Source organism: Apodemus sylvaticus, chromosome 12, assembly GCF_947179515.1.
Source record: "Apodemus sylvaticus chromosome 12, mApoSyl1.1, whole genome shotgun sequence".
In the NCBI taxonomy this organism is placed as follows: Eukaryota; Metazoa; Chordata; class Mammalia; order Rodentia; family Muridae; genus Apodemus; species Apodemus sylvaticus.
Window position 1 is genome coordinate 13,672,882 of NC_067483.1, and position 23,946 is coordinate 13,696,827.

The 23,946-nt window shown below is 37.7% G+C and overlaps 1 protein-coding gene across 3 annotated transcripts in view; it reads left to right on the forward strand.

The window, feature by feature from the left end:
* LOC127697246 (contactin-associated protein like 5-3) overlaps positions 1-23,946 on the forward strand; it is an 883,854-nt gene that overhangs the window by 442,493 nt on the left and 417,415 nt on the right. For all 3 annotated transcript variants that reach the window (XM_052200245.1, XM_052200246.1, XM_052200247.1), the window contains exons 9-10: positions 12,863-13,012; positions 15,714-15,885. In XM_052200245.1, the coding sequence (XP_052056205.1) occupies positions 12,863-13,012; positions 15,714-15,885 (322 nt within the window). The remainder of the gene's footprint in view (positions 1-12,862; positions 13,013-15,713; positions 15,886-23,946) is intronic.

Consider the following 23,946-nt stretch of genomic DNA (forward strand, 5'->3'; position numbering starts at 1 on the left):
TTCTGAGGAACCACCAGACTGATTTCCAGAGTGTTTGTACCATCTTACAATCCCACCAGCATTGGAGGAGTGTTGCTCTTTCTCTGCATCCTCGCCAACACATGCTGCCTCCTGAGTTTTTAACCTTAGCCATTCTGACTTTTGTGAGGTAACACCTCATGGTTGTTTTCATTTGCATTTCTCTAATGACTAATGATGTTGAACATTACTTAAGGTACTTCTCAGCCATCATAATTTCTTCAGGTGAAAATTCTTTGTTTAGCTCTGTAACCATTTTTAATAGGGTTATTTGGTTCTCTGGCGGCTAACTTCTTGAGTTTTTTTTGTATATATTGGATATTAACCCTCTGTCAGAAGTAGGGTTGGTGAAAATCTTTTCCCAATTTGTTTGTTGCCACTTTGTCCTTTTGAAGGTATCTTTTGCTTTGTAATTGCTTTGTAATTTTATGAGCTCCCATTTGTCAATTCTTGATCTTAAAGCAAAAGCTATTGGTGTTCTGTTCATGAACTTTTCCCCTGTGCCCATGTCCTCAAGGATCATCCCCAGATTCTTTTCTATTAGTTTCAGTGTGTCTGGTTTTATGTGGCAGTCCTTGATCCACTTGGAGTTGAGCTTAGTACTAGGAGATAAGAATGGATGGATCAATTCACATTCTTCTGCATGCTGACCTCCAATTGAACCCCCACCATTTGTTAAAAAGGCTATCTTTTTTTTCCCACTGGATGTTTTCTTCTCTTTTGTCAAAGATCAAGTTACCATAGGTGTGTGGGTTCATTTCTGGGTCTTCAGTCCTATTCCATTGGCCCCACTTGCCTGTCATTGTACCAAGGGTTTTTATTTTATTTTGTTTTGTTTTGTTTTGTTCTGTTTTGTTTTGTTTTGTTGTTTTGTTTTTTCAATGTGCTTTTTTTGAGACAGGGTTTCACTGTACAGCCTTGGCTGTCCTGGATCTGACTCTGTAGACCAAGCTGGCCTCGAATTCAGAAATCCACCTGCCTCTGCCTCTCAGAGTTCTGGGATTACAGGTGTGTGCCACCACCACCAGGCTACAATGCTCTGTATTGCTTGAGGTCTGGGATATTGATTCCCCCAGAAGCTCTTTTACTGTTGAGAATAGTTTTAGCTATCCTGTTTTATTCTTCTTCTTTTTTTTTTATTCCAAATGAATTTGAGAATTGCTCTTTCTAACTCTATGAGGAACTGAGTTGAGAATTTGATGGGGATCTCATTGAATCTGTAGATTGCTTTTGGCAAGGTGGCCATTTTAACTATATTAATCCTGCCAATCCATGAGCAAGGAAGACTTTTCCATTTTCTGAGGTCTTCTTTGATTTCCTTCTTCAGAGACATGAAGTTCTTGCCATATAGATCTTTTATTTGTTTGGTTAAAGTCACACCAAGATACTTTATATTGTTTGTGGCTGTCATTTCCTTAATTTCTTTTTCATCCTTCTTATCCTTTGAGTATAGGGAGACTACTGATTTGCTTGAGTTGATTATAAAACCAGCCACTATACTGAAGTTGTTTATCAGCTGTAGGAATTCTCTAGTGGAGTTTTGGGGGTCACTTAAGAATTCTATCACATCATCTGTAAATAGTGATAGTTTGCAGATACTCTTCCTTTCCAATTTGTCTCCCTTTGACCTCCTTATGTTGTCTAATTCCTATAGCTAGAACGTCAAGTACTATATTGAAAAGATATGGAGAGAGAGGGCAGCTTTGTCTACACAGTGATTTTAATGGGATTGCTTCAAATTTCTCTCCATTTAGTTTGATGTTGGCTACAAGTTTGCTGTATATTTCTTTAACCATGTTTAGATATGGGCCTTGAATTCCTGCTCTTTCCAAGACTTTTTTGCATGAAAGGATGCTGAATTTTGTCAAATGCTTTTTCAGCATCTAATAAAATGATCATTTTTCCCCCTTGGAGTTTGTTTATGTGGTGGATTCCATTGATGGATATCCATATATTGAACCATCCCTGCATCCCTGGAATGAAGCCTACTTGATCATGGTGGATGATCATTTTGATGGGTTCATGGATTCAGTTGGCAAGAATTTTATTTAGTATTTTTGCATTTGTATTCATAAGATAAATTGGCTTGAAGTTTTCTTTCTTTGTTGGATCTTTGTGTGGTTTTGGTATCAGCGTAATTGTGGCTTCATAGAATGAGTTGAGTAGTGTTCCTTCTGTTTCTATTTTGTGGAATAGCTTGAAGAGTATTGGTGTTAGGTCTTCTTTGAAGGTCTGATAGAATTCTGCAGTAAAACTATCTTGTCCTGTGCTTTTTTTGATTGGAAGACTTTCTATGACCCCTTTTTATTTCTTTAGGGATTATGGGAATTTTTAAATAATCAATTTGATCCTGATTTAATTTTGGTGTTTGGTATCTGTCTAGGAAATTGTCCATTTCCTCCAGATTCTCCAGTTGTGTTGATTATAGGATTTTGTAGTAGGATCTGATGATTTTTTGAATTTCCTCAGTTTCTGTTGTTCTATCTCCCTTTTCATTTCTAATTTGGTTAATTTGTTTACTGTCTCTGTGCCCTTTGGTTAGTCTGGCTAAGGGTTTATCCATTTGTTGATTTTCTCAAAGAACCAGCTTCTGGTTTTGTTGATTCTTTTTATGGTTCTATTTATTTCTACTTGCTTGGATACAGCTCTGAGTTTGATAATTTCCTGTCTTCTTCTCATCCTGGGTGAATTAGCTTCTTTTTGTTCCAGGGCTTTCAGGTTTACCATTAAGCTGCTAGTATATCCTCTCTCCATTTCCTTTTTGAATGCACTCAGGGCTATGAATTTTCCTTTTAGCACTGCTTTCATTGTGTCCCATAGATTTGGGTATGTGTGTCTTCGTTTTCATTAAATTCTAAAAAAATCTTTGATTTCTTTCTTTAATTCTTCCTTGACCAAGGTCTCATTGAGTAGAGTATTGTTCAGCTTCCATGTGTATGTGGGCTTTCTCTTGTTTTTGTTGCTATTGAAGACCACTTTTACTCCATAGTGATCTGATAGGAGACATGGGATTAGTTCGATCTTCTTATATTTGTTGAAGTCTGTCTTATGATCAATCATATAATTGATTTTGGAGAAGGTTCCATGAGGTGCTGAGAAAAAGGTATATTCTTTTGTTTTAGGATGAAATGTTATATATATATATATAATCCAATTGGTCCAAAGTTTCAATTAGTTTCACTGTGTCCCTGTTTAGTTTCTGTTTTCCTGATTGGTCCATTGAGGAGAGTGGAGTGTTGAAGTCATCCACAATTATTGTGTTAGGTACAATGTATGCTTTGAACTTTAGTAAAGTTTCTTTTATGAGTGAGGGTTCCCTTGCATTTAGAGCATAGATGTTCAGGATTGAGAGTTCTTCTTGGTGTATTTTTCCTTTGACCAGCAAGAAGTGTCCTTCTGTGTTGCTTTTGATGACTTCAGGTTGAAAGTCAGTTTTAAGGGATATTAGACTGGCTACTCTGGCTTGTTTCTTGAGACCATTAACTTCGAAAATTGTCTTCCAGCCTTTTACTCTAAGGTAGTGTTTGTCTTTGACACGGAGGTTTGTTTCCTCTACGCAGGAAAATGTAGGGTTTTGTTTAGGTATCTAGTCTGTTAGGCTATGTCTTTTTGTGGGAAATTGAGTCCATTGATGTTAAGAGATATTAAGGAATAGAGATTATTTCTTCCTGTCATTTTTTATGTTATTTTTTATATTTGATTGGTTATCTTCTTTTGGGTTTGATGAAAGAAGGTTACTATCTTGCTTTTTCCAGGATATAGTTTCCCTCCTTGTATTGGTGTTTTCCCTCTATTATCCATTGTAGTGCTGGGTTTGTGGAACGATATTGGGTAAATTTGGTTTTGTTATGGAATATCTTGGTTTCTCCATCTATGGTGATTGAGGGTTTTATTGGGTATAGTAATTTTGGCTGGCATTTGTGTTCTCTTAGAGTCTGCATGAGATCTGCTCAGGATCTTCTAGTTTTCATGGTGTCTGGTGAGAAGTCTGGTGTAATTCTGATAGGTCTTCCTTTATATGTTACTTGGCCTTTTTCTCTTACTTCCTTTAATATTCTTTCTTTGTTTAGTACATTTGGGGGTTTTGATTTTTATGTGATGGGAGGTATTTCTTTTCTGGTCCAGTCTGTTTGGTGTTCTATAGGCTTCTTCTATATTCATGGGCATCTCTTTTTTTGGTTAGGGAATTTTTCTTCCATAATTTTGTTGAAGATATTTGCTGGCCCTTTAAGTTGTAAATCTTCACTCTCATCTATGCTTATAATCCTTAGGTTTGGTCTTCTCATTTTGTTGTGGATTTCTTGGATATTTTGGATTACAAGCTTTTTGCATTTTGCATTTTCTTTGACTGTTGAGTCCATGCTTTCTATGGTATCTTCAGCATCTGAGATTCTTTCTTCTATCTCTTGTATTCTGTTGTTGCATCTATGGCCCCTGATTTCTTCCCAAGGTTTTCTATCTCCAAAGTTTTCCCTTTGCGATTTTTTTTTTTTACTTCTGTTTTTAGATCCTGGATGGTGTTGCTCAGTTCCTTCAAATGCTTGTTTGTGTTTTCCTGTAATTCTTTAAAAGATTTTTGTGTTTTCTCCTTCATGACTTCTGCCTGTTGATGCAAGGTCTCCTGTATTTCTTTAAGTTATTTTTGTGTTTCCTCCTTATTGGCTTCTATATTTTGACCCATATTCTCCCGAATTTCCTTAAATGATTTTTGTGTTTCCCTTGTAAGGTCTTCTAACTTTTGATTCATTTTCTCCTCTATTTCTTTAAGAGATTTATTTATGTCCTTCTTCTGTTCCTCTAACAGCATCATGACCAGTGATTTTGAATCCCAATCTTGTTTTTCTGGTGTGTTGGGATATCCAGGACTTGCTGTTTTTGGAGAATTGGTTTCAGATGCTGACATATTGCCTTGATTTCTGTTGGTAACATTCCTACTTTTGCCTTTTGCTATCTGGTTATCTCTGGTGTTAGTTGTCCTGTTGTCACTGGCTGGTGTTTGAACCTCCTGTGAGCCATAGGGCTATTTCTGCACCACTGGATGACTGGGTTTCCCCTGACACAGATTGCTGATGGGCTACCCTCCTTGTGGGTGCTGTTGGAGCCCTGGTGTGTCCTGCTCCAAGCAATGTTATACTTGTGTTATCTCTGTGAAGCAAACCTGGTGCTGCCAGTCTGCTCCATCAGGGAGCGAAGATAGCAGCAGGGATCCTGCAGGCACACCTGCAGGGCACAGGACCCATGCCTGACTGGCACACAGAATCTGCCCAGGTCCTGGGCACAGGCGGCAGCCCACAGTTTGGCAGTCTGCATCTTCAGAGATCTTAGACTTGGGATATCTCTGTTCCTTGGGCAGCTTGTCCTGTCCAACTGGGAGCGAAGAAGGTGGTTCCTATTGTATCCAGTTTTATGTTGATACCTTTGAACCACTTGGACTTTAGATTTGTGCAGGGGGATGAATACGGATATATTTGCATTCTTCTACATGCAGCCATTCAGTTAAACCAGTATCGTTTGTTGAAGATTCTTTTTCTTTCTGTTATATGGCTTTTGGTTTCTTTGTCAAAAAATCAAGTGTTCATATGCCTGATGGTTTACTTACCAAGGTCTTCAATTTGATTCCACTGATCAATCTGTCTTTTTCTATACCAACACCATCAAGTTTTTGTCAATATAATTTTGTAGTGCAGCTCAAAATGAGGGATTGTGGTATCTACAGAATTTCTTTTATTGCACAGAACTCTTTTAGCTAGTATAGGGTTTTTGTTTTGTTTCATTTTGTTTTGGTTTTAGTTTTGTTTTCAGTTTTACATTTGAAGTTGAATATTGCACTTACAAGGTCTGTAAGGAATTATATTTGAAATTTGATGAGAGTTACATTGAATTTGTTTATTGCCTTTGTTAAGATGGTTTTTTACTATGTTAATTGTACTGATCTATATGAGCATTGGAGATCCTTCCATCTTTTGATATTCTCTAGTTTCTTTCTTCAGAGACTTGAAGTTCATGTCATATAGTCCTTTCATTTGCTTTAGAGTTGCACCAAGAAATTTTATAATATTTGTAGCTATTATAGATGGCATTGATTCCCTAATTCCTTTCTCGGCCCATTCATTATTTGTATAAAGAAGATTACTGATGTATTTGAGTTAACTTTTTATCTACCCACTTTAATAAAAGTGTTCTGAGCTATAGGGATTCTCTTGTAGAATTTTTGCAGTCACTTATATATATTATCATATCATCTCTGAATAGTGATCAAACTATCCTTTTCCAATTTGTATTCCCCTGATCTCCACTAGTTGTCTTATTGACATAACTAGAACTTCAAGTACTATAATTGCAGAGAAGTGGAGAGAGTGACAGCTTTGCTTTGTCTCTATTTTGGGGGAATTACTTTAAGTTTATACCTATTTAGTTAGATGTTGGCTGTTGGCTTGTTCTTTATTGCCTTTATTGTCTTTAGTTGTTGAAAATCATCATGATTGGGGACAAAGTTGGGAAGGGAACTTTGAACTCAAATGTCATGTTAAAACAGCTTCTTTATTCACAATTAACCACTAAATTGCGAAATGGGATCACATTCATTCACACACACACAATTCACTAACTCCTGGTCTGGCCTGATGTTCTAGCCTGGTTCAAGGGCAATGTGGCAGAAAAGGTCTTTGACTTGTTCTTCTGCTTTTGGTCTGGATGGAGCTCACAGCAGAGGCCACCTCATTGAGTCAGGTGTTCAGGTCAGTGGACTTAGTGACACAGCAAAGTGACCTCTCCAAGAGGCTCTGGGAACACACAAGTTCCAGCCAGACCAGGGATTTTAAACTTTTATCCAATCACAATTAAGGTGTTCACATATAGCTTCATTGAGCATTCAGCTTATCATACTTGCACACAACTCTAGGATTAGTTTCCATGATTAAATTTTAGCCAATCATAGTTAAGGCATTTCTTCATGGGGCATGTACCTTATTATACTCACTCACACACTCTAGGCTTGGTCTCTATAGTTACATTTATCCACGGTATTGTTTCTTACACCTTGTTCCTTACAGGTATGAGCCTTGTATCCCTTATATGTCCAAGACTTTTAACATGAAGGAGTATTGGGTTTTATCAAAGGCTTTTTGACAATATAATGAGATGATGGAATCACCAGTAGCTGAGACTCCTAGCAGACATGATTCATGTAGAGGGATAAAGACACCTATCCATCTACAAAGTCTCTGAGCAAAAACACACCCTACTTAAAAGATGTGTTTGGAGAAAGATGGAGCAGAGACTAAGAGAATGGCCAACCAATGACTGGCCCAAATTGAGTCCCCACCTATGGGCAAAAACAAATCCCTGACACTATTAATAATATTCTGTTATGCTTGCAGACATAACTGTCCTTTCAGAGGCTCCACTCAGCATATGATCAAAATGGATGCTGAGACCCAAAGCTAAACATTTGTGAGAACTCAGAAGTACTGTGAAAGAATTGGGGAAAGGATTGTCCAAACAGAGATAGGGACCCCACAGGAAGACCAACAAAATCAGCTAACCTTGACTCTTGGGGGCTCCCAGAGATTGAACTATCAATAAATAAGCAAACATGGGCTGGACTTAAGTTCCCTGCTCATTTGTCGCAGATATGCAGCTTTGTCTTCTTGTGGATTCATCAACAGCTAGAGCAAGGGCTTCTTGCTGGTCAAAGGAAAAATACAAAAAGAAGAACTGTCAATCCTGAACATCTATGCCCCAAATGCAAGGGCACCCTCTTTCGTAAAAGAAACTTTATTAAAACTAAAAGCACACATTGCACCTAACACAATAATTGTGGGTGACTTCAACACTGCACTTTCCTCAATGGACCGATCAGGAAAACAGAAACTAAACAGGGACACAATGAAACTAATTGAAGCTTTGGACCAATTAGATTTAACAGATATATATAGAACTTTCTATCCTAAAACAAAAGAATATACCTTTTTCTCAGCACCTCATGGTACCTTCTCCAAAATCGACCATATAATTGGTCACAAGACAGACCTCAACAAATATAAGAAGATCGAACTAATCCCATGCCTCCTATCTGATCACTATGGAGTAGAGGTGGTCTTCAATAGCAACAGAAACAACAGAAAGCCCACATACACGTGGAAACTGAACAATACTCTACTCAATGATACCTTGGTCAAGGAAGAAATAAAGAAAGAAATTAAAGACTTTTTAGAACACAATGAAAATGAAAACACAACATACCCAAATCTATGGGACACAATGAAAGCAGTGCTAAGAGGAAAATTCATAGCCCTGAGTGCCTCCAAAAAGAAAATGGAGAGAGCATACATTACCAGCTTAATGACACACCTGAAAGCCCTAGAACAAAAAGAAGCTATTTCGCCCAGGAGGAGTAGAAGGCAGGAAATCATCAAACTCAGGGCCGAAATCAATCAAGTAGAAACAAAGAGAACCATACAAAAAATCAACAATACCAGGAGCTGGTTCTTTGAGAAAATCAACAAGATAGATAAACCCTTAGCCAGACTGACCAAAGGGCACAGAGAAAGTATCCAAATTAACAAACTTAGAAATGAAAAGGGAGATATAACAACGGAAACTGAGGAAATCCAAAAAATCATCAGATCCTACTACAAGAGCCTATACTCAACACAACTGGAGAATCTGGAGGAAATGGACAATTTCCTTGACAGATACCAAATACCAAAATTAAATCAGGACCAACTAGACCATCTAAACAGTCCCATAATGCCTAAAGAAATAGAAGGAGTCATAGAAAGTCTTCCAACCAAAAAAAGCACAGGACCAGATGGCTTCAGTGCAGAATTCTACCAGACCTTCAAAGAAGAGTTAACACCAATACTCTTCAAACTATTCCACAAAATAGAAACAGAAGGAACACTACCCAATTCCTTCTACGAAGCCACAATTACGCTGATACCAAAGCCACACAAAGATCCAACAAAGAAAGAGAACTTCAGACCAATTTCCCTTATGAACATCGATGCAAAAATACTGAATAAAATTCTTGCCAACCGAATCCAAGAACACATCAAAACGATCATCCACCATGATCAAGTAGGCTTTTTCCCGGGAATGCAGGGTTGGTTCAATATACGGAAATCCATCAATACAATCCACTACATAAACAAACTCAAAGAACAAAACCACATGGTCATTTCATTGGATGCTGAAAAAGCATTTGACAAAATTCAGCATCCCTTCATGCTTAAAGTCTTGGAGAGAACAGGAATTCAAGGCCCATACCTAAACATAGTAAAAGCAATATACAGCAAACCGGTAGCCCGCATCAAAATAAATGGAGAGAAACTTGAAGCAATCCCACTGAAATCAGGGACCAGACAAGGCTGCCCCCTTTCTCCTTATCTTTTCAATATTGTACTTGAGGTACTAACTCGGGCAATTCGACAACATAAGGAGGTCAAAGGGATACAAATTGGAAAGGAAGAAGTCAAACTATCATTATTTGCAGACGACATGATCGTCTACCTAAGTGACCCAAAGAACTCCACTAGAGAGCTCCTACAGCTGATAAACAACTTCAGCAAAGTGGCAGGTTATAAAATCAACTCAAGCAAATCAGTGGCCTTCCTATACTCAAAGGATAAGCAGGCTGAGAAAGAAATTAGGGAAATGACCCCCTTCACAATAGCCACAAACAATATAAAGTATCTTGGGGTGACTCTTACCAAACATGTGAAAGATCTGTATGACAAGAACTTCAAGACTCTGAAGAAGGAAATGGAAGAAGACCTCAAAAAATGGGAAAACCTCCCATGCTCATGGATCGGTAGAATCAATATAGTTAAAATGGCCATTTTGCCTAAAGCAATATACAGATTCAATGCAAAACCCATCAAAATCCCAACTCAATTCTTCACAGCGTTAGAAAGAGCAATTATCAAATTCATCTGGAACAACAAAAAACCCAGGATAGCTAAAACTATTCTCAGCAACAAAAGGAAATCTGGGGGAATCAGTATCCCTGACCTCAAGCAATACTACAGAGCAATAGTGTTAAAAACTGCATGGTATTGGTACAGTGACAGGCAGGAGGATCAATGGAACAGAATTGAAGATCCAGAAATAAACCCACACACCTATGGCCACTTGATCCTCGACAAAGAGGCTGAAAACATCCAATGGAAAAAAGATAGCCTTTTCAACAAATGGTGCTGGTTCAACTGGAGGTCAGCATGCAGAAGAATGCGAATTGATCCATCCTTGTCTCCTTGTACTAAGCTCAAATCCAAATGGATCAAGGACCTCCACATAAAGCCAGACACTCTGAAGCTAATAGAAAAGAAACTGGGGAAGACCCTTGAGGACATCGGTACAGGGAGAAAGTTTCTGAACAGAACACCAATAGCATATGCTCTAAGAGCAAGAATTGACAAATGGGACCTCATAAAATTACAAAGTTTCTGTAAGGCAAAGGACACCATCAAGAGGACAAATCGGCAACCAACAAATTGGGAAAAGATCTTCACCAATCCTACATCAGATAGAGGGCTAATATCCAATATATATAAAGAACTCAAGAAGTTAGCCTCCAGAAAACCAAACAACCCTATTAAAAAATGGGGTACAGAGTTAAACAAAGAATTCTCACCTGAAGAACTTCGGATGGCGGAGAAGCATCTTAAAAAATGCTCAACTTCATTAGTCATTAGGGAAATGCACATCAAAACAACCCTAAGATTTCATCTTACACCAGTCAGAATGGCTAAGATTAAAAATTCAGGAGACAGCAGGTGTTGGAGAGGGTGTGGAGAAAGAGGAACACTCCTCCACTGTTGGTGGGGTTGCAAATTGGTACAACCACTCTGGAAATAAGTCTGGCGGTTCCTCCGAAAACTGGGCACCTTACTTCCAGAAGATCCTGCTATACCACTCCTGGGCATATACCCAGAAGACTCCCCACCATGTAATAAGGATACATGTTCTACTATGTTCATAGCAGCCCTATTTGTAATTGCCAGATTCTGGAAAGAACCCAGGTATCCCTCAACAGAAAAGTGGATGCAAAAAATGTGGTATATCTACACAATGGAGTACTATTCAGCCATTAGAAACAATGAATTCATGAAATTCTTAGGCAAATGGATGGAGATAGAGAATATCATACTAAGTGAGGTAACCCAGACTCAAAAGGTGAATCACGGTATGCACTCACTAATAAGTGGATATTAACCTAGAAAACTGGAATACCCAAAACATAATCCATACATCAAATGAGGTACAAGAAGAAAGGAGGAGTGGCCCCTGGTTCTGGAAAGACTCAGTGAAACAGTATTCAGCAAAACCAGAACGGGGAAGTGGGAAGGGGTGGGTGGGAGGACAGGGGAAGAGAAGGTGGCTTGCGGGACTTTCGGGGAGTGGGGGGGCTAGAAAGGGGAAATCATTTGAAATATAAATAAATTATATCGAATAATAAAAAAAAAGATCATCTTTTAAGAGACAAATCTCATCTCTTAAACATGTTTTTAAAATACATTCATACTTTTGTGTCTGTCTCTATGTACACACATACAGATACATGCTAGGATTATACATGTGGAGTCCAGAGAACAAATTTCAGAAGTCAATTCTGTTCTTAAGGCTGTATGTTCCCAGGATTGGACTTAGGTCTTTAGGTTTGCTAGAAAAAGCATACAATTACGTGCTGAGGGATCTAGCTGCCCAAATAGTTTTTTCTTAACAATCAAATTTGAAAATAAAAAAAGAACAAGCAAAATAGAAGGCATTGAAGCTCACCAGTAGTCTTCCAGCCTCTCAGGTACCAAATAGTGCTTTTGTTTCAAGATAACAGATAACATAGGATTCAAAAGGAGAAGATGTGTATTAGGCATTGCATCTAAAAGGCAGAGAATGGTATCAAGCCTTCTCACTGTTTCTAATGGGATGTTTGTATGATACTGGATCCTGTATTCATATGTGATGTAAATAGTATGAAACTTTCTATTTTTCAAAGTTTAGATTTTAACTTTTGGGAATCATTTGCTAACATGAAAAAAAAATAAAAGATCTGGGAAAAAAGAAATTAAGGGTCTATTGAGAATATCTGTGAGGGATTTCCTTGAGTTCACTAGTTGATATTGAAATACCCATCCTCATAACTGTAGGCAGGACCTTTCCCTGGGATGGTGATCTGATGCCAGATGGTATACTCTAGAGAGAGCTGAACAGCAGCATTTACACATCTATCTCTCTCCTAATTGTGAATTTGACATAAGCAGCTTCAAGCTCTTGTTGTTTTGACTTCCCTGACACTATGCCAACATTGTATCTTTCAACTGTGAGATAAAATAAATCCTTTATTTTTTCAGTTAAATTTGTTATGGTATTCTATCAAAGCAACAAGAAAATAAACTAAGAAAATAACCCTGTATAATTAAATAATTTCTTAGAGCCAGTGAAACTCAGTGATAGAGAACTTACATAGGATATGTGAAGGTCCAGATTTGATAATTTGGGCAACCGGTTTAAGCAAAAACCTGAAAATCTTTCATTAACAAGATGATACAAACTTTAGAAAAGTCAGATAACTTACATGACCTATATCCTCTCTGCCTGAGGTTGTAATTATTGGTATCATTTGAGGTGTTTTAAGAGTTTATTAGCTTGTTCATCAGTTACCCATCACCATACTAATTAATACATTGAATTCCATTTTTTGGCACATATGACCCACATATTTGGTTTGTCCCATTTGGTTCTACAACAAAACTATCAGAAATGGCGTAAGAAAAGAGACTGAGCTATAAGGCAGAGGAGAGAAACCATCCTTATGAAACAGCCTTCCCTGTTTCTCTTGCAGGTCATGACTTGAATGATGGCCTGTGGCATTCTGTCAGCATCAATGCCAGGAGAAATCGTGTTATTCTCACTCTGGATAATGATGTTGATTCCCTGTCTCCAGACACATCCTGGCTACAGATCTATTCTGGAAATAGTTACTACTTTGGAGGTAAGTTCACTACCCATTGAGACTTCACATAAAGAGCAAAGACATTATTCTACCATGTGCTTTCTCAATTAGACAATCCTCCCAATAGCCATGCATGTGCACATGCAGGTAGATTCAAACACCAAACAGTAAGAAACCAAAACCTAAGCTAACTATGGAAATGTAAGCTATATAGGGTTGTCCTGAAGGCAAAAAGAACTTGGGCTACTAGATCTGAGTTACATAACAACAACAACAACAAAATAACAACTAAACAAAAGAAAACCAAAAGATTTCTGTTGCTATAGGAAACTCCTGGGATTCACACTTGGAAGGAGAAACTCAGCTGAAAACAGAAAAAGGGAGCTGAGGGGCAGCAAATATCTGCAAGAGGGAAAACTCAAGTTTGGAACCACACTGCGTAGCCATCTAAGTTACTTTACTGCCACTTTACATTGTGAACCTCATCTTCCCATTATGTCTTGAAGATCATCCTCACCTATGGAAGGTGACAGAGCAATGCAGAGAGGAGCTAGCCACTCAAAGTGAGAAGGGAGAAGCCATTGACATTTCTGAGTAGTTACTCTTTATATTGTTTTCTGAACCCTTGCAACACTTCTAGTAACACAGACAAGAGCAAACTAGGGTGCACAAAACACATGTGACATTTACTGTTTTTACAAATATACCAATGCTGTGTAATTTAAAGATATCTTTTATTAAAAAAGATGACATCTACTTCTGAAGACAGTGATCTGTCTTACAAAGCCATATCTAATAGAGACTTAGTTTCCATGGATCTCTGAGTGTAAGTTATTAATATACAGTCCTTGGACTTCTTTTTTCAAACATGGAGAACAAGCTGACTTTCAGAATTACTGAGAGATATAAACAAGAGGAGAATCCAAGCTTGGTGAATGTTAGTGGAATGCTTACTTAGCATGTCAAAGGCATGAGTTTCTATTCATCGATCATATGCACTCTACATTCTCCCACTGTTTTCCCCATATACAATGTAGAGAGTAGAGAGTGGCACAACCTGGTTCAGAAGTGATCACTAGCTAGCTTTGTCCTAAAACAGACAGTTCCTTCCCATGATACAACCAAAGACAAGCACTGCATAAAAGCATTCACCAAAGAGATAGCAAGATGATTCCATTGGCAAAGATGGTCAATGCTCAAACCTTAAGACTTAAGATCTGTCCTTGGAACCTGTAGTGGAAGAAGAGAATGGGCTCCATAATTCTGTCTCCAGACTTTCATAAATTCATGATGGCACTCCCACACTCTGTCTTGCTTACACATAATAAGAAAAATAACAATGATATTAATGAAAGATACACTGTAGTTACCAAAAGCCTGCAAATTAAAATCTGGGTTCACTGTAGCCCAATAGTGAAACCAAATGAATGGGAACCAAAGCACAGCAGTGGTCTCAACCCCAAGCTTTGGGTTCTACATTAAATAATTTTTTTTCAGCAATGGAGAAAGAATGCTGATCAAGCATTTCTTTCTGGTTAAAATGGCTTTGAGTATTCATGATACAATAATCTTCTGAAATATCACAGACATATAATGGCTTTCCTCCTCCCAGCTAAAAAATTGCTAAATTCTGGGTAGACGTTGATAGTGCTAGATTTAGAACATGAAGATTTATCTTCATTGATAATTTGTTGAACTATCTTTGAACAGTGTTTAAACAAACCTTCCACAAACAGACTGTAAACTTAAGAAGGAAAAAAAATGAGCTTAAGTAACAATAGTCAACTTCCATAAATTCTCTCTACAGTTTCAATTAGAAGTTGCAGTATCTCTATTTTATAGTGTGCCTGTGAGCTGTTTACTAGCTCTCCAGATTCAGCCTTACAGTGACTGTGTATTCAAAGATGGCAGAAATAATTCCCCTTTATGTATAACATACTGCTATGTTTTCAATCTCATATTATCATGTTCCCTGAACTTATTATAGCCACAGAGATAGAGATTTTAAGATACACATACTCATCTACGTGCTTGGCCCTCACCTGCCTTAATGAGGAGTAGGTTATCCTGATGATAAACTGGTGCAATGCACTGATGTTCTTAAAAGAACATAGTTTAAGAGGTGTGGTATTAACTTTTGTATGTGCTATTATAGCCTTTAAGTACATGCATTTAAGCCTATAGTTGTCTTGCTGTATTTGATTTGCACAGCTTGTCAAAAATCCTGCTTATTTCTCAGAAGCTTATCCTGTCAATGCTCCACAATTTATCAGAAAATTACTGGGCTGCCTTCCTTACCAAGCATAATTTCCTTAGAAAGTGTAATTCAGTATTGCATTATAAACTAAGATGTGCGTTTTAAGACACGCCAACATTTCTAAACACTTAGAATATTTGAAAAGTAAGTGAAGAATGACATTTAGAGGAAAAATAAAGAGGTTTTCAGCAGAAAACACAGAGAGACTGGGGTGGTAAGAGAGATGAGAGACATGTCAGAGAATAAAGAAAATGTTACATGAATGATATATTTTTGGCACTTTTTTTTTTTATAGTGACTGAGTATACCCATTTTGCATTATTTTTGCACTTCTTCCTGAGCTGGAATTCACAACAAAAATATGCCTTACTATGAATAAAAAAACGTGTTCAAATGATTAGACCTCAAGGTTTTCCATCAATAGGTTGCCACAACAATAACAGATAATTTCTATGTTATTCTTTTTTTCTCTCTGTCCCACAGGGTGCCCTGACAATCTCACCGATTCCAAATGCTTAAACCCCATTAAGGCTTTCCAAGGCTGCATGAGGCTCATCTTTATTGATAACCAGCCCAAGGACCTCATTTCAGTTCAGCAAGGTTCCCTGGGGAATTTTAGTGACTTACACATAGATCTGTGTAGCATTAAAGACAGGTAATTATTGTCTTGTCTCTTTTGTTCCACAACCCCTTCCCATTCTCAGTGTCCTGAATATGAGTTTCTGTAAGCAAGATTCTAATCCACAGACATTAGTCACATTAGATGTAACTGAGTCTCCAAATGGAAAATATTGTTGAAACAATTTCAGGCCCAGAGAAAATGGTTTAAATTACTTGAGTCTCTCTTCATTTTAACTTGCAGTAAATAGGATATGAAGATTAAATCAAAACATAAATTTGTGAAAGGATTAAAATTTTGTACACAAACATTTGATTACATTGAAATTAAGAGTAAAGCCTAAAGGAGGAAGGAACTGCTTTCCTAAACCATTTCATTCTTACCTGCTGTGGTTGTCCTTTCTATAATATTGAAAACTTCACATGAACTACAGCTAAGGTCCTAGCTGCCACCAACCCCAACCACTCTTTCTCTAGTTCCAAAGAGACCTGACAGTAGGCTAGTAATATCAGTACTTTTATTCTACACCCAGTTTCTAGTTGTCTCTCTCTCTTGGGATTTGGCTCCTCTTTTATTGTTTTTTGGGTAGGTTTTTTTTGTTGTTTTTTGGTTTTTTTTTTTTTTTTTTTTTTTTTTTTTTTTTTTTTTTTTTTTTTTTTTTTTTTTTTTCTGAGACAGGGTTTCTCTGTAAAGCCCTGACTGTCATGGAACTCACTCAGTAGACCAGGCTGGCCTCGAACTCAGAAATTCACCTGCCTCTGCCTCCCAGAGTACTGGGATTATAGGCGTGCGCCACCACCACCTGGTGATTTGGCTCCTCTTATGGTAGAAAAAAACAAAAAGAATTTCTGCTGAATTTCAGCAGCATTTTGCTATGTTCCTCCAATACCAGCTTTCTGTTTTATTCTCCTAACTCTGTTTACCCTCTTACAATATAAATGAGCCAATGACTATATAGCATTTGCTAAGTGCATATCTATGTGTTGGTGTTAGAGGTTCTTGGTACATTAATTAGCCATTGTTAAAAACTGTTAAAAACTGATTTGTGAAATATGGGTTACTAGTAAAAACACGTGATACCAGTATGTTCATAGTACAGTGAGTATGAAGAATGAAATGGAGGAAGTTTGGGTAGTCGATAGCATTGCATCTTAAAGACTGAGGCAAAATCATGCTCGACAAAAATGAGAGTAGACAGAAGCAAATGAGGTAGTGCTAAAAAGGGTAGGGGGAGGGCAAAGAAGCAGAACATGGCTTGTAAGTGCCACCATGTTAAAGTGCTTTGATTTTGATTTTAAAATTTCTAATACTGGGATTCACTTCATAACCAACAGCATATGATAGTTTTCTTTGCAATATGTACTTGTTAAGAATCTAGCAATTCTCCTGCAATCCATTATGTCTTAGGTTCAGATGATTTGCTGTAGTCCTGCTGATGGGTCATGCAGGGAATGCATATGGCTTTTTTAAAGCTGAGGTTGCAGACCTGAGATCATCCCAAAGAGGTCCTTTGTGTTAGCAGATTTTGCTTTCAGTCTTTGTGTGAAAATAGAAAAGGAATACCAGCAGATTTGGATAGAAACATGAGTTATAAAAAATGTTGGCATAGTTAGGGGGAGTTAGGTGACAAGTGTCCCAGTTCAGGGAAGAAATGGTTGCATTTACTGGGAAACATGAGAACCTGGGGAGTTGTCCATGCAGAACAAGCTCTCACCTAATACTGGAAATGACCATTATAATTGCTAAAATTAGATGAAACATTAATACACTTTGTGATATCATTGCACATGGAATTCCTAACACATCATAGTGACTTCTTAATCCATGTGACCTTTTTTTCCATTTGAGGAGCTTGGAAGTTGAGTAATAAAATATGTGCTTTATTAAAATGTGCTAATTTAGAGTCTCCAAAACAAAGCTCTTCCAGGAAATGGAACCTGCCATATTCTATATTTCTGGCAAGGGAAAAGCTTGCAAAGACATCACTGGATACAGCATTTTATATATTATATATCAGTAAGGGGACATTTGTCATTTGGATTATCTTTGATATCTTAATATACAAGCAAAGAAGTTCTCATTACTTTTGATTATGTGAAAGTCATCTACATCTTTTCTACAGCAGTACTTCTATGTAACTATAGTCGTGAATAACTACACTACATAAAATTTCAATATGTTTAATTGTAGAACAAGAAATGTGTTTCTGTTAGAGTGTAAGTGTTAGGTTTCACTGGAATTGAAGTCATTTCCCCTATCAAAATGGAAACCTGTGTTCAAAGCTTTGATTGATCTCTCAAGTGATCTAATTTACATTTGTTGAATCTAGGAGGCAAGGTGTGTGGTTTACAAAGGCATGTTTTCCCCTGAGTTCTGTTTTCTTTTAATTTTGGTAAAAGATAAATGCCATGATGTAAGTGCATATGCATGTAAACTAGTAGCAGCAATAGATGTGAGGAAGATAAAATATGTGGAATAGATGCATAAAATAAATACACAATTGGTCAGACATCAGACAGTGTGAGAGAAGCCTCTGTGCTTGTGGAAGCAGATACAGGACATCTATGGAACTCCATAGCCATAGCAGGCAGGAAGCTCTAGTTAATGGGAAACTCCTGCATTGTTGTAGTTTTCATGTGGTTATCAGTGTGAATTTGTTAGCCAGCCAGTATGAACTGGCCTTGTAGAAACAGCATGGAATAGTTCTGACTATGGTGTCCCTACCCATGTTCCTGCCTAACAGGACCATGAAAGCCTGAGTGTCTCCTCACCCTTTGATCAGCAGACAAAAAGGCCTCTATCCTTGCCTTCTATTTGCTTTTTTTCCTTCGTGGTGAAGTGGAGCCCACCTTCATACCCTGGTATTACTTGTCATGTTTACAACTATGCCTCTTACATATTTAATTGTCTTGGTGCAGGTCATTTGGGAGTGATATCAAATATAAGAAGACCAAGACAATTTTCAAGGAAAAGGCACAAAGCTTCTAAAATGATAAGTGGCTTCTCAGTGTGTTCTTATAAGCCCTTTGAAAAGATGTCTGCAAACTGAGAGGCTCTGTTTCTTTAAGTTGTTTAAAAATCTGCCTTTGAAGTATCATTTATAACTGGTCTCATTGGCTAAGAATGCTAGGATATTAGGCAGAGTAGCTTAACTTGGGTTTTGCTTGTCCTTGGTGGTTACTATAGCTGGGAGAACAGAGAGGCCTTCCACAGATTAGCCAGTAGGTTCTTTAGGTGGAGGCCTGCTCCATTTCTCCCCTTTGTGGATCCCAATAAAAATGGGCTGTCCATGGTTTTAAAGCATTTACTGTCATGGTGGAGAGTAGGGATGAATAAAACCTTACCTACTTTCTCAGCCTAAGAAGCTGAGGAGTGTCTGTGAAGGGGAGTTTATTGGTTCAGCCTCCAGGCTTTTAGGTTCTTCATCACAATGGAGAACTGTCTTAAGGCTGCATGACCTATGGTCACATCCTCTACCTGTGGAGGGGCTTGGGGCATTACCCTTTAGTGATGGAAGACTGTGGCATCCTGTCAAGAACCTGGTGTCCAGGAGTGAGGTAAAATGCATACAGTCCCTCAGAGTCACAAGGGTTTCCAACCTGAGCTCAATCAGAAACCAGTCCTACTCTGCAGGAGCCAGAGATAGAGGCTGTCTTACTTTCAGCCAAGTTAGAGCAGCAGCAGCAGCAACAACAAGAACAAAAGCCATATTTACCTCCAGGGTCAAGAAATATGAACATGCCTCAAAGGAATAAGGTGGAAAGTTAAAGGACGACAGCTGGTAGCTTTCTCTTGCCCCCCACACTTGTATGCAGGCATGTATACATGTGCATACATGCACAAAGAATCCCCCCCAAAGAAACATAATAACATGATAAACTTGTATTAAAACTGACAAACTAATTTCTGGGCAGCTTTCTGGGATTCCAGGGAAATTGTGGATATCACAAATTCCATCCCCTGTGTTACCCTCACTTATCAATACAATTAAGGAAGGTCCTTAGGTATCATCCAATTCCAGTCCTGAACTTACAGAACTGGACATCATGTAAAGGCTGCAATATCAATTAAGTTATCAGGGTTTATTGCCAATAGACCTTATTCTTGTGTCCTAAGGATATTTCCTTCTAATCCTTTTGAAAATGCAAGCAATTTGTTTTATACACTGGATAGATATATAAAAACAATACACTCAGCTTCCTGCAGCCATACATGTCATAAAATACAGTTTCCTCCATCCATATCTGGTTCTTTTTTTACTAACACATCAACTTCCATAAAAAGCATGTGTCTCTCACTCTCTGGTCAAGATGTTTAGCTTCTCAGCTTGAGATAGGGGAGCTGCATACACAAGGTTGGGAACATTTTCTGCTGGATAACTTCCACAAACAGATTCCTCATACAACCCACACCATGAGGGAGAGTGTGATAAAACAGTGGGTGATCTAAAATGATTGCATTGTAGGGTAAAACATATATCTGAGTTCATCTTTAAAACTGAAAACCTTTATATCAGGTGCCGGGAAAGTCATTGTAAGGGCATTACCCATACAATCTGAGCACTTTTCACTAAGTGAGAAATGCTACAATATGGTATTCTCCCTTCAGGCAAAAGAATGGACCAAAATCAACAGAGAATCATCTGTGCTATGTTTTCATTTTAAATTTATCATATTTTGCCCTGTTTCATGGAGGAAGGGAAAGGCTGTTTTTATGTAGTATTTACTGAATCAAAATTCTTTAAATATTACATCCTTTCATTATTTCCACAGTTTTATGAAGATCTAGTGATTTTTTTTAGTGTATTCCATGAACAATATCAGAGAGAGTCTATAAAGCTCTAAGTGATCTGTGCCATTTTTTTCTTTGGCATTTCTGTTTCCCTTGAGTCTGAGAGGCCTGAGTATAGAGTTCTCCTCTCTTGGGAACTTTCTAATGAACATTTTAGCTAATAGTAATTTTCTTATGTGTCTTTTAACTGTCAACTTGATAGAATCTAAAATAACAAAAAGAGAAAACTTGGGCATATGTGAAAGTGAATTTATAATTGAGTTAATTAAAGTGAAAGGAACCATTCTAAATATGAGTAGCATCACCCAATGGGCTAGTGTCATGAACTGAATTAAAAATGAAACAGTGATTGGAGCACTAGACTTGATCCATTCAGCCTCCTAACTTCACATTAAATGTGACTAGCTATTTCATGTACCTGCTGTCATGCCTTGCCTGTAATGGTGGACTGTATCCTCGAACAGTGAGCCATGAAAACCTATTCTTAAGTTTTGAGGGGTATTAGGTCACTGCAGTGAAACATATAACTACTATACTATGTTTTGTCAAATTCTGAGTATACACAGAGCTCTCATGTCTGCTTAAGTGCCTTCTGCTTCCTTCCCTAACCCTTTACTGCATACAATGGTCAAAAGCTTCTAGTAATTAGTTCTTAATCTCTTATACTTTAGATCTACATTTACCAACATGAAAAATAAAGATATCTGTGTTGTCAAAGTCAATACCAGAGTGGAGGTTAGACATTTCAGCTGACAATTCAGTGAGTTACAAGTATCTGAAAGAGAGCAATCAGTGCAGACACAAACACACATAGAAAGAGACAGAGAGACAGAGAGACAGAGAGAGACAGAGATGCACAAAGAGACAGATCTTCCTATCTCAGCATTATAGATAGGTGGATGGTGCCACATTCTGCTTATTATTTGACTGACTACTGGATATCTTTATGTTTGGTTCTGTTCTCTGAATTGACTCTATAGCCCTTCACCTGGGTCTTTGTCTTAGCACATAAAATTTTTTTTCCATGTCTGATTATAAATAGAAACGTACCACATACTTTAATGCTATGCTTAAATATTTTTAAATTTAGTACCAGTTCTTTGGCTAATAAATACATATTGTGAGATATTTAAACATAATTAAGAAATATTTTAAATGTATAATTTTGTATCTTATAATCCTAGACACTCAGATTAAGTTTCTCTGGAATGCAGACTAGTTTTGTGCTGTATCAAACACTCCATTAAATCTGTGGGTCCTTTAGAAGTGAGTGAGGAGATAAAACAAATGTATCTATTGGATATATCACAATATTGGCTTATTCAAACTTCTTTATATAGATAGCAGGAAGTGAGACTCCCATCTCTGCTAGATATTAACCATGTTCTAAAGAAAATGGATTTCTGGTTCAAATAAAATTGCAAAATGACAAAGTAAGATTAGTTAAATGAATTTGTTACTGCAGGATTTCTCTCTTTCTCTCTCTCTCTCTCTCTGACTGTCTCTCTCTCTCTCTGGCTGTCTTTCTCTCTGTGTGTGTATGTATATATGTGTCTATGTGTGTGTATGTGTGTGGTACAAGTGCATATGTCATTTGCCTATAAACTATAAGTGGGAAATTCAATGGAACTGCCTACAATTTCACAAATGTATCTAATTGCTGTAATGGCTATTATTGATATTTTACTTTAATTTATTTTTCAATTCCATGTTTGATGCTGTTCTGCATGCCTGCATGTCTATGTAAATGGGTCAGATCCTCTGGAATTGGTGGTAGAGGTATGAGCTGCCATGTTGTGCAGTTACTTGAGCCTGCATCCTCTGTAAGAGCTTTTGTTGCTCTTAAGTATTGAGCCATCTCACCAGTGCTAGTATTGGTTTTTAATAAGTTAGCATCTAAACTCATGAGGAAAAAAACATTTGAGCATATCTGTGAGGGCCTTTATAGATTAAGTTAACTAAGGAATGAATACCAGTCTGATGTATGCACAGCACTAGTACACATAGTAGATCCTGGAGAGAATAAAAAGGAGAAAGAATCTGCTCAGTAGCATGTCTCCCTCTGCTTCCTGACCACAGATGCTGTTAAACCCTGCTGCCTCAATCTGTTGCTGTACCTACTCTGATATGATGGATTGTTCCCTCAAACTAAGCCAAAACAATACTTCCTCTCCTGGAAAGGCTTGTCAAGTGGGTTGTAACAGTCACTTGTGGAAGGAAATAACTAATACAGCCATGAAGCCCTTCTTTAGGTGAAATTGCATTACAACATGTTTCTCCTGCTCCTAAGTCATCATTAACACAAGACACCCCTTGCTTTTATTGTTGTCACAAAGGCTGCACTGAAGAAAATTGGGGACTGTTTGTAGACACTGGCATCCCTGTGTCCTTTTTGGCAAACCTGATGCTTCTGTTCTTTGCTCTTTCTCACATATTTCCTCCTTCCAGTGTTATAGAACTTAAGCTTTTGATGTGTTCATTTGGAGGACCACATTTTTTCAATCTCAACGTGACACAAGTTCTGAGCCCCACTTTTTCTGCATATAATGATACTATTTTACAAAGTTGTTTTATTGATCTGTTAGAGTAATTCATAATGCAGTCTTTACTAAGTCTACCACACAGATTGTGGAGTTGAACACATGGCAGAGACAGTAGCTTTGTTTTACATATGAGGGATTTAGGCAAGTCTGCACTCTCTCTCTCTCTCTCTCTCTCTCTCTCTCTCTCTCTCTCCCTCCCTCCCTCCCTCCCTCTCTCATTCTCTCCCTCTGTCCCTCTCCCTCTCTCTCTTTGTGTGTGTGTGTGTGTATGTATGCATTCTGTTTTGCTGTAGAGATGTATACTTTAATTTTGTGTTATGTAAACACATCTCTTTCTTTTCTTAAAATGAGTTAATGTGGCGGGGGGGGGGGGTTGAAATCTTCAAGCTCACCTCATTAATAGTAATTAGACCAAAGTGTTTGCACTTTTAAACACTGAAGTGTCTAAGCAAGTCTGAAAAATGAGAGTCATGTGAGGGCAGATTTTATGTTGTCCTAGCTATATGTTTGAGTCATCCTTGTATGACTGATAATCATGCACAAGGTCATTGGCAGGATCTGTAGTATGTCACAACCTAAAATATTCACATTTGTTTTTGTCAAAACCTTCATGAATAATAAATACATATTTTAGTTCAAACAATATTCAGATTCTATTCTGAAATCAGGTACAAAATTAGGAGCCCATAGTGTTGTTAGCTGTCTGTTTCCAGAACCATTATCAGAACTGTTTCTGGCGTTGTTCCAGTCAGAGCCTGAACCC